Source organism: Phoenix dactylifera, chromosome 12, assembly GCF_051530095.1.
Source record: "Phoenix dactylifera cultivar Ajwa chromosome 12, Ajwa_hap1_PhDact_Kaust_v1.1, whole genome shotgun sequence".
Lineage (NCBI taxonomy): Eukaryota > Viridiplantae > Streptophyta > Magnoliopsida > Arecales > Arecaceae > Phoenix > Phoenix dactylifera.
The window spans coordinates 20,244,743-20,255,275 of record NC_143201.1 but is presented as its reverse complement, the minus strand read 5'-3'; the positions used below and the strand labels follow the sequence as shown (position 1 = coordinate 20,255,275).

The window sequence follows — 10,533 nt, the reverse complement described above, 5'->3', positions numbered from 1 at the left end:
TGCCTGCATGCGCTATAGAGCTGGAGAGTGACTTGACGACATTCATCGGTTGGATCCATCAAGGTGCGGGTGGTGTGGGCGATAGCCACCTGCTGCTCAGGAACATTCGGGCTATGATGTGTGGGGAGATGGTCGTTCAGGCAAAACATGTGTATCGTGAATCCAACGCGACAGCAGATTGAGTAGCCTCTTACGTGGCTAACCATTCTCGAGAGACTCTTTGGATGGGAGAGGACTTACCTGGAGCACTTTGAAAATTATTATCTTTTGACTTTTTTGGATGCATTCGTAAATGCCATGTATGATACATCCGTTTTAGTAAAAAAAAAAAAAATGCACGATATCCATATTTACATTACAAAACTTGTGATAGAGGTAAGTTCGATCTTGATTGGAGTAAATTCTACGTCATAAGGTGGTACAAATTTTCAACCCTCCTCCTTATGTTCCATCTCATGTATAACCTGAGGTGCCTATCAAGCCATGCATCACTAGCTTACGCAAATCCTATAGGGCTTATTTGGTTCGCGGGAAAAGAAGGGAAGAAGTATGATCAACGAAAAAATAAAGAGATGCCTCTTGTTTGATTTGAGTTTTCAAAAGAAAGAGATTGGAAAGTTGTATTTCCGTGAGAAAATGATTTTCACGTTTTATGGAAAAGCCTTTTCCATTAGAAACATGGGAAAGTTACTTTTTCATATGTCGGGAATCGAAACATTTTTATTTTTTTTCAAAAAAACCCTTTGGCATTAAAAAACATTAAAAACCTAATTTTTATTAAGAATAAAATAGAAATTACACATAACTTTTTTATAAAAGTGGATGGTCAAACAAACATAAGTACTCTGAAAATCTGTCACTTTTCTATGGTCAACCAAATATGTCAAAAGTATTTTTTGAGACATGCTCTTTTCAGAAATCTACTTTTCAAAAATTATATTTCTATAAAAAAAATTCTTTCTACGAACCAAACAAGTCCATACTATCTTTGTGCCCCAAGTATGTCATGGATCCCATTATCGATGGCCACCTAGGATTGACCGTGCTGCAATTTTTGTGTACATTAATGGAGGATATTTTGCAGTACGCGCCCACTAGATTTATATAATTTGATCTGTCGAGCAGTAGGGCCAATTACACGTGTGGTGCACCTAATCCCGTGGCCGTACATGTAACCTGCGTCGCATCGTCAACCAAGCCGCCCAAAGACTTCCTCGCTGCTGCGCCACGTATTCGAGGGGGTCCGCTCATGAGTCATGACTGTTTAGCCGAAACTTGCCGTGTCCTTGGCGTCATGTTGACCGATACCATAATGGACAAGCTTGGTGTGACGGAATCAACAGCCATTATGGTATCCCTAGTCATCAAATAAAAACGAGTCATTATTTAATATATTCATATTTATTCTTTTGAAAACAACGAAGATAAACTAACACTGGAATCTCACAAATTTCCTTTACCTATTCCAGCAGCTATTTTCTTGACGCATGCTTAGATTAGGTTTTTATTGGATCTCTGGAAGATCCGAATAAATCACCCATTCAATGTGTTGTGTACCAAAACCTAGTTGCCGGTGGGTGCTTAATTATCAATTATTGATTTTGTATAAAAATCAGATTATTTTTTTATGTAATGATACATTTTTTAGAATTATGGATTGCACATATTTAAATATTTAATAGATGTATTTTGATATCGGATATATAATTTTTAGAACATTTATCAGGATGGAGAATTCATGGGAGTAGAGGCAATGCCTGACTGTGACTGGAAGACTAACAGCGTTCCGGTTTTGTGAGGCCACGCGAGCAGCAGGTTAATATGACGCAACAGTGCCATGTTGCGACGAACCATATCTCAATGTCGATTGAAGCTAAGTTTAGCACGAGGAATCCACGTGGGCGTCTCGTGGCCGCTAGCCGCCAGTGGAAGGAGAATATTTGCCGTGAGCAAATTGGCGGTATCACCTTTCTCCTTGAGCACCGTTAACGTCGTTATGTAACGGACGCAACGCACGATTTTAACCGCAGTTTCCCTCCTCCATTCCACCAGTGATGCGCTGACTTGCCCCTCCCCTCGACCCGGCTGGGTCCAGATCAGACCGGCACGGGACCGGCTGACTGACCCGACTCCAATGGGTCAGCACAAATTATATGGAATCAACCCATCCAAGATATTCAAAGTAGGGCTGGCCGAACATTTGCAGGCCATAACATATCATGATCATGATATTATCAAAAAGATAAACAAGAAAATATGAAGCTAATTGCACGCATCTATTGCTTGCTTATGTTTTACTTGTGCAATACACGATGATTTTTTCATCAACACTCATGTTGCAGGTGAATAGTTGCTGATTGATTAAATGGTATTTAAGTCCTTGCCTGACATCATCTACCTCTTCTTTACTATATCAATCATCACCTTTCATATAAATTTGATGCTTCGAAGTGTAATGGCAAAGAGAGCGCATGGCTCGACCCACTGAACCAAGTTCACTATACATGAGGGTGGGTTTGAGTTACTAAACCAAATTGAACCAGAGCCACCGACACCTTGGGAGACCTTAAACTAAATTATCTCGGCAGAACACTGCAGCACGGTACTTTTAACGCATATCTAAGTCCCACTTTCCAAGCTCATCCCGGTAAAACACTTCGACGTCGGACAGATGGATAGATTGATACGTTTAATCGACAGCCTACGAGCAAGAGTTCTCGGTTTCTCCTTTCCTGGTTTTCTCTGCTCTGTCCTTTTCCTTGCCAAAAGAAAAGAGGAGAGAGAGAGAGAGAGCCGGGGTGTGGTGGGTCTTGTCTCTCTGTGATTAATGCTTGCTTCTTTCGATTTCTCTTCCTTTTCTGGATCGAAATGGAGCGGTACGAGATGTTGAGGGAAATCGGGTCCGGTAATTTTGGGGTGGCCAAGCTGGTAAGAGATGTTTCGACCAAGGAACTCTATGCCGTGAAGCTTATAGAGAGAGGGCAAAAGGTTTCTACCTCTTTCCCTTTAAGTCTTTCTTTTGAATTCTGCTTAAAAATCCAATTTTTGATATCTCGAGATGGCGAAGATCGCCAAATTAGCAATATTTGAAGGTTTTTCTGTTTATGGCTACTGTTCGTAGCCATTGATAAAGGTGTTTGTTTTGTGGGACTGAGGAGACTTTTGTTGTGACGACAGAAGGTTCCCCCGCTTTTTTATTTCTGTGCTTTCGGTAGTTTTCTTTTGGATGCTGCTTTGAAAAGTAGATACTCTTAATAAAGTTTTGGGGGAAGTTTCTCACTTCCTCCAATTTGCATCAAAAAAAAAAAAACTGGTGGCTTTGCTAAAATCTTTATGATCTGCTGGTTTTCTTACTGATTCCTTTTAATTGGCAAGTACTGTTCGATTATAAATCAGAAGTTTGTTTTGGTCGGCAGATTGATGAGCATGTTCAGAGGGAGATCATGAATCACAGATCATTGAGGCATCCAAATATTGTTAGATTCAAGGAGGTATTTGTTGCTATCCCTGTTAGATGGACCTTTTCCTGGGCCATGTTGAGATGGTACTCAAGCATGTTTGACTTTTATTTTCCTTATATGCCCCATGAGGATTGTTTGAGTTGACTTATGTTCTTTAAAAGTGATTGGATGCATTATCCCTGACTACTTCTATTGATATCTTGGTGTCGTACGTTTCAAAGAATTATTGGATTCAATATACCAATAAGAGAAAATACCTTCTCATTGTGTTTAAAATAAAAGACTTTGTTTGTCCTCACTATCTTTATCAAAGCTTTCCCTTATTGCCAATATGTAAAGTTCTCTGGCATTTCCAAGTTCTGTTTCTTAATGCTCGCATAGATGCTGTCCTGAGGGCCTGCTCTTGGAGGAGGTCCAAGGTTCAAACCTAGGTGGTGGCATATTTCCACCACATTGTTTAAAAAAAAAAAAATCTCTGCACATTTAACTGTCACCCAAATCTCATTATTGCAACAAGTTAACATGTACCAGTAAATAATATTTTTGGCGTAAATATTATTTCCTGTTTCTTAATTATGTGACAGCCAGACATGTGTTTGATATATAACAGCATATAAGTATGACATGGATGTCCACTGAAACCCTGGTGACTCAATTCTCTTGTGACATCATAGAAGTTGGTGGAGAATGGATTCAGTGTGCTAACTGGATGGCACTGGGGATCCTATAACTTCGTTCTGGTATTGGAACTTGAAGTAGCTTGCTGATGGTGCTGTCACTTGATAAGCCTTGATTTTTCTGAATATTTCATGAATCTTGTATGTACTTAAGATACCATTTTTTTTTTGCTTCTTTAACAATGTTTGATATTTATGCTCAATGCATGTTGCGTAGCTTGTAATCTCTTTGTTTTCTTTAAAAAAAAAATAAATGCTGTTGTATAAATGAGTCAGAAACCTTCCTCACAATGCAAAGCGACATCATGAGAGGATAATGAGAGGATTCTAAAACCAAGGTTCTCTTCTTTCCCGGAGTTTAATGCTGGTTGCTATTACACTAAAATCTTGGATACTTTAGATATAATTAGCTCTGGTAAAAATGGTTCCATCAAAATTTTATGCTCGTACTTTAATGCCTTTGTCATTGTCGGTCTAGAGTTGTTGGAAATAGATAATGCTGAGACTTACTCTGCTTTCAGAATTGGTATTAAATTTCCTCATCTATTTTATTTATTAGACTATATTACATTGTCTGACCTGATATTTAGTGGGAACGGGAGTAGGACCGATATCCCAGCTCTCACTTTTTCAAGTTTTAAGAATTTATCCTGTGAGTTTCCCAAAAGAGCAATGCTAAACCAACATGAAAACAGATGAATGATGTCAATGCAAGGGTTACCACCCATAGACTTTCACTTATGGGGAGGCCACCACCAAATCAGCTCCCTAAACTAGTACCAACCCTGATTTTTTAGGGTTACTCCCCTCTTTTCATTTTAGTTTAGCATTTTTCATATCCAAAATTAACCACTGAAAGATGTTCTGCTAATCCTTTTAGAATTTATATATTTACAAAAATATGACTTCAGTTTAATACTGGTTAGAATACTAGTCTCTGTTAGTTACATTGCATTTGGACTATTGTTTGTTTGGCGAGCACATTCTAGTGCATTAACCTGCTTCTGTCCATCATCACTTGGACGAGTTTATTTTTGGATGGTGGGTTGATAGAAGACCATTTACTGAAAAATCATATGACCTGTTCCTAACTATCCACCATATCTATATGCAATTTATAACAGTGTTTTCGTATTTATAGCACAGTGCTAATGGGATATAAATAGAATTCACCGCAAACCATGATGGGTTACATGTGGTTAATTCTATTTCTAAGTTGCTAAAACAGAAAAGCATGACACTGAAAAGTTCTTAAGGATATTGTGAGTTGTTTGGATAAACATTCTCTCCCTCGAATACCAGTATTAACAAGTAAAGCTCTAAACTTACTCTTTCCCTTTGTTACATAGTTTGGGTCCTTCCCAAGCCTGATATTCCTCCAATGGAAGAGCTTGTTCAACCTCTGAATGCTCTTTTGATTCTTTAGGTTTAGATTATAGAGATGGGAGAAGCTGAAACTTGCACAAAGCCCAATTAATTGCTCCATGAACGACGCTATTCACCTTTTCCATCTTTATGATGGCCTCTTACAACGCTAGGCGCCATCAAAGGAGTTTCTAAAAAAATGTGCCACCGAAGCCATGCCATTATAAGGTTGGTCAGAGTAGATAGGTGATTTTGAAACAAGTAACAGACCAATAACTTCGGTTTCTAAAGCATCTTGATTGTAGTTTCTCTGGGTTAAGGTCTAGCCAGCTAAATCTAATTAATTGTGACTATGCCTCTCTCATAAAATTTTCCCCATGATTCTTTACCAAAAAACCTTGTGTCTGCTTTATATTAAACCAAAAAAATTCTTTTCAGGTCTTGCTAACACCTACACATCTAGCCATACTTATGGAATATGCTGCTGGTGGCGAGCTTTTTGTGAGGATATGCAATGCAGGAAGATTTAGCGAGGATGAGGTAGAAATATATTCACATTATCTTAATTCTTGTTTGATGGTATATAACTAAAACTCCACCTTCTATCCGGTTCATTTGTTTGTCATAACAATTGAAACAGGCAAGGTTTTTCTTTCAACAACTGATATCAGGAGTCAGCTATTGCCATTCCATGGTATTTATTGGTGTTTGTCATAACCTATTAAAACTCCATATCCTAACAATCACATGTATTGATAGCTTTATTATTCTTTTCATGGCAGCAAATATGTCATCGAGATCTTAAGCTGGAAAATACTCTCTTGGACGGTAGCCCAGCACCCCGCCTTAAGATATGTGATTTTGGTTACTCGAAGGTAATTAACTGTTGCTGCATGACTAGAAATTTCAACTCGAATTAAACACATGACCGCATCTTTCTCATCTGCCAGTCTTCAGTGCTGCATTCCCAACCAAAGTCCACTGTTGGCACACCAGCTTACATTGCTCCAGAGGTTCTTACAAGAAAGGAATACGATGGAAAGGTTAGTTTGGTTTATCTTTTCCTCTGTCGTCTATGGTTTCTTTACTGAAACTAATTGACTGTTTGGTGGAAACTCTAGATTGCAGATGTTTGGTCTTGTGGAGTAACATTATATGTAATGCTGGTAGGGGCTTATCCCTTCGAGGACCCAGATGATCCGAGGAATTTTCGGAAGACGATTGGGGTGAGTATCTAACACCCTTTCAGAGCTAAAAGAATGATTGGATAATTTGCAGTGCTGCTTTCAGCAATTCTAGGAATGGCCACTGACATGTTGAACCAGAATTGGGAAGAGATCTTACTGTCTTTCCTGTGGTCTGAGCAGACCATAACTAGAGCATCATATTGTGCTTTATTTGCTGTTTGCATGGACATAATTATTCCTTGATCACTGGTCATTTCTGTCCAAAATTAATATTTAACATGTTTTAACTTTGTTTGGCAGCGGATACTTGGCGTCCAGTACTCCATTCCAGATTATGTACGAGTATCGAAGGAATGTAGACATCTTTTGTCTCGGATATTTGTAGCTAATCCTGAACAGGTAAGTCAATCTTAGGGACTTGGTAGCTTTCTGAGCTTTGCCGTGAAATATATGGCATTGAACTTGAAGCAGTTGGTGAACCATTTATGCCGCGGCCTTTGACTTAATGGCGTCTCTTATACCATTTTTGTTTCCACTAAATATATCAGATTTTATCCAAGGCTTTACTCTGTTCATTGCTTTCTTGCAGAGGATTACCATTCCAGAAATAAAAAACCACCCTTGGTTTCTAAAGAGCCTGCCGATCGAGCTAACTGATGAGTATCAGAACAGACTGCAGAGTTCCGACGTGAACGCCCCGTCCCAAAGCATTGAAGAAATCACGGCCATCATACAAGAGGCACGGAAGCCTGCCGAGGGTCCAAAACTTGGTGGTGGTCACTTTGTTGGTGGCAGCAGCGTGGACCTAGATGACATGGATGCAGATGTGGACCTTGATGACATTGAGACAAGTGGGGATTTTGTTTGTGCTCTTTAAATGTTAGGAATACATGATCTGCCTTCTAGCATTTGGTTATGTGAATTCCTTCATCTTTTGTTGAAAGAAAGCAAGATTTTTAGCTCCATGAGGTGCAATTCCCATTTGTCATGTGTGGAGATCTGCTATTGTGTAAATGAACGAAGTAATGCTCGTGATGTGGAATACACCAAATTTGACAAATACAGAAGATTTGGCAAACCTTATTGTAAATTGCAAGACTAAAAGATATGGTATCAATGTATTTTGGGTATCATGTAAAGAGAATGTAGAGTGGACATAATTAATAACTTCATACTATGAAACAAATTTGACAACGTATAATTTGTAATCATACATTAAATTTTATACTCATATTTTTTACTTGCATAATTTATTTCTCCATGATATACCCAATGGCACACCCAATAAGTATCCATCCCTTCATGAGAGATCAAACAGAAGGCAGAGACAGAGATCACTCGGCCGTGGCGAGGCCGTGAATCAGGGAGAGAGAATTGGCGGTGAGTTGCTTCACCTGCCGTACCCGACGGCTCGCGTCGCTCTTCGCCGGCCCATCATCCATCTCAGCCAGCTCGTCGGCGCACAAGTCCTCCTTCGTCAACGCCTTGCTCATATACGCCTGCGCCTTCGTCACCGACGACTCCGACTCTGGCTTCGCCGTCGTAGACTCCAGCTCGGCCAACTTGGCTGCCGATCGCCGCGCCTCCTTGGCAGCCTCGCCTAGAGCGACCATGCAACCCTTCAAGGCCTTGGCGTCCTTCGAGCGGGTGGCGTTGTGAGTGAGGGCCGAGACACGTTTGGAGAGGCCGCGGAGGCGGTTGACGGTGACGACGGTGGTGAGCTGGGTCAGCTCAGTCGTGCCGGTTGGGTGGATGATCTCGGTATGCTTCCTGAATACCTTGCAGCATAACCTTGGATATACGGCATTCTCGCAATACGAACGGATTAACGCTGCGGACCTGGGCGTCTTCGTAGAGCTCCATGCTGCTGGAGATGACGCTAACGACACGGTGGTGGTAAATACGAAGAAGAGGACAAGGATGCACAACTTTGCAGCCATTTTTCTACGATGATTCTTTGGTCGAATCCTTCGAAATTGTGGGTCGATCAATTCGATGTTTGGGACTGAGGGGAGGGGGGGGGGGGGGGGGGGGGGTTAAATAGTCTTTGGTTCGTTGCACCAGGTCCTTTTATTAAAAGGGTGCCGGCCATGGATCGGTAGGAATGGAAGGTCGAAAGAAATGTTGGATGGTTAGCTTGGTTACGAAGGTTACATAAAAATAAACAGTATGCCTTGTTGCTCTGCTAATAAGGAGCACGAGTAGTGGTGGGCGAGCGCTTTCTTACCACTCCCATTTTACGTAGCTCAACAGCTCGAAGGGAAGAATGGTAAGGAAAGAGTAATTTGCTATTTATTTAAGAAACTAATCTTCGCATCCTAACCTCCATTTAGAATCCTATCTCTACTTCCCAACCTCCTTCCTTGGGCTTCCTTTACCTCCTCTATTAACAGACCGAAAGGACATGGAAAAGCTACCATACAAAAAAATGGCGGTCATGGAAATGAATAGAATTCTTCAAACACAACAATAAAATCGCCTCGAATTTAAAGACCCCAAATTTTTTTCCTTTCTTATGATGATATGATCACCGGATAATAAAAATAAAGGACCAAGGAGAAGGAGATTGTAAAACATGGGTGATTGTAAATCAACCAACTTAAATTTTTATATACTCCAATATAATAAGAAATCATCATTCTTGAAAATCATTGAAAGATAAATTCACTCTGCAAGTTCCAAACTTTCCATCCCCTCTTCATAGCTAACAGCTGCTTACTATGGAATAAAATTGACCATGTATAATTAGTTGTCATATATTAATTTTCACTCTAATACATAAACTTCCTCAATTATATATAGGATATTGAACTTCATATGATTTAGCCAAAACAAAACCGATAAATATCCCCTCATAAGTAATCCAACAGCATGCAGAGAGTATTAGTAGGCCATGGTGAGGCCATGAATATGGACGGAATGTTGCCAATGAGTTGTTTGACTTGGCATACCCAGCATAGGATGGACCAGATAATTTTAGTAGGGATACATCCAAAAAAAATCAGAAAATAAGATGTTCTGGAATTAAAATGAAAGGACATCATAATTCTCCCATTTGATGCTTCCAGTATGCTCACTATGTAGGAAGCAACCCACTCAGCTATACTGTCATATTGACCATTGCAAGTCCATTATCCACCTCATGCAATTTATTGGTGCATAGTCCTTATTTAGCAATGGTGTGCCCATGTATGCCTACATATTCATACTCTTGATATCTATTCGAGATAACTTAAAAATGAATTTGAAAATCCAAAATCTAATACAATTGAAGAGCATGTTCATGAAATAAATATAACAAAAATTCAAATATTTGGAGAAATTGCTTTTCAAAACTAATGAAAACATAGAATAATTTGGATCAGAGGTGTGCTGGGCTAAAATAGTAGGGCAACTGAAGAAAAGAAGCAAAAAAAAAGAAAAAGAAGAAGAAGTCGCAGCAGCAGCCTCTTTAAACGTCTAGTGCAATCTGGTGTGATCTGCCCTTGGTGGGTTGGGGTTTAGCTTGTCAGGTCTCTCTCATCCAACTTTGTTGCCTAGAAAAACTTTTAAATTGAGGCCCATTAATGGATTGAATCGTGATCAAACCCAATAACAACCTGAACCGAACTAATTTTCTAAGCAACTAGCACAGCATGAATCCACCGTTGTCACCCACCTCACGGGTCTCAAAGTACTTTGAACTCCATCTTTCATCTACCTGCATAGATATCAAAGTGACTAGCGGATGATCCAACGGTAGATTAGGGCAGATGAATCCTTCTTTTCAAAGTTAGCAATTTACTTTACCCCAATTGGATACCTGACTCGATCCGATCCATGGTGGATCCAAGACTGATATGA

At 39.9% G+C, this 10,533-nt stretch overlaps 2 protein-coding genes across 4 annotated transcripts; one reads left to right on the top strand and one right to left on the bottom strand.

Annotated features, from left to right (window-relative positions):
* The first annotated feature begins 2,596 nt into the window (after positions 1–2,596).
* LOC103701777 (serine/threonine-protein kinase SAPK2-like) lies at positions 2,597–7,750 on the top strand. 3 transcript variants are annotated; one of them, XM_017841515.4, is made up of 9 exons: positions 2,597–2,988; positions 3,417–3,491; positions 5,942–6,043; positions 6,144–6,197; positions 6,286–6,378; positions 6,454–6,546; positions 6,625–6,729; positions 6,991–7,089; positions 7,280–7,750. In XM_017841515.4, the coding sequence occupies exons 1-9, from the start codon at positions 2,869–2,871 to the stop codon at positions 7,565–7,567; spliced, it is 1,029 nt and encodes a 342-aa protein (XP_017697004.1). In that variant the 5' UTR covers positions 2,597–2,868; the 3' UTR covers positions 7,568–7,750. The 3 variants fall into 3 exon arrangements, with proteins under 3 accessions (XP_017697004.1, XP_008782170.1, XP_089782558.1); XM_008783948.5 differs by lacking the exon at positions 2,597–2,988 and adding an exon at positions 3,042–3,180; XM_089926432.1 differs by lacking the exons at positions 2,597–2,988; positions 3,417–3,491 and adding an exon at positions 5,565–5,731.
* A 274-nt stretch (positions 7,751–8,024) lies between these two features.
* Positions 8,025–8,630, bottom strand: LOC103701888 (pectinesterase inhibitor 3-like). The gene has a single exon (XM_008784107.2). It carries the CDS (start codon positions 8,628–8,630, stop codon positions 8,025–8,027), a length of 606 nt encoding a protein of 201 aa, XP_008782329.2.
* Between the last annotated feature and the right edge of the window lie 1,903 nt (positions 8,631–10,533).

What these genes read in the sequence shown, in the direction of transcription:
- LOC103701777 (XM_017841515.4), top strand. Translation starts at nt 2,869, where the DNA reads ATGGAGCGGTACGAGATGTTGAGGGAAATCGGGTCCGGTAATTTTGGG. An exon ending in TCAGCTATTGCCATTCCATG is followed by an intron (nt 6,198 to 6,285) that starts GTATTTATTGGT and finishes TTTTCATGGCAG; the next exon opens with CAAATATGTCATCGAGATCT. An exon ending in GAAAGGAATACGATGGAAAG is followed by an intron (nt 6,547 to 6,624) that starts GTTAGTTTGGTT and finishes TGGAAACTCTAG; the next exon opens with ATTGCAGATGTTTGGTCTTG.
- LOC103701888 (XM_008784107.2), bottom strand. Translation starts at nt 8,630, where the DNA reads ATGGCTGCAAAGTTGTGCATCCTTGTCCTCTTCTTCGTATTTACCACC.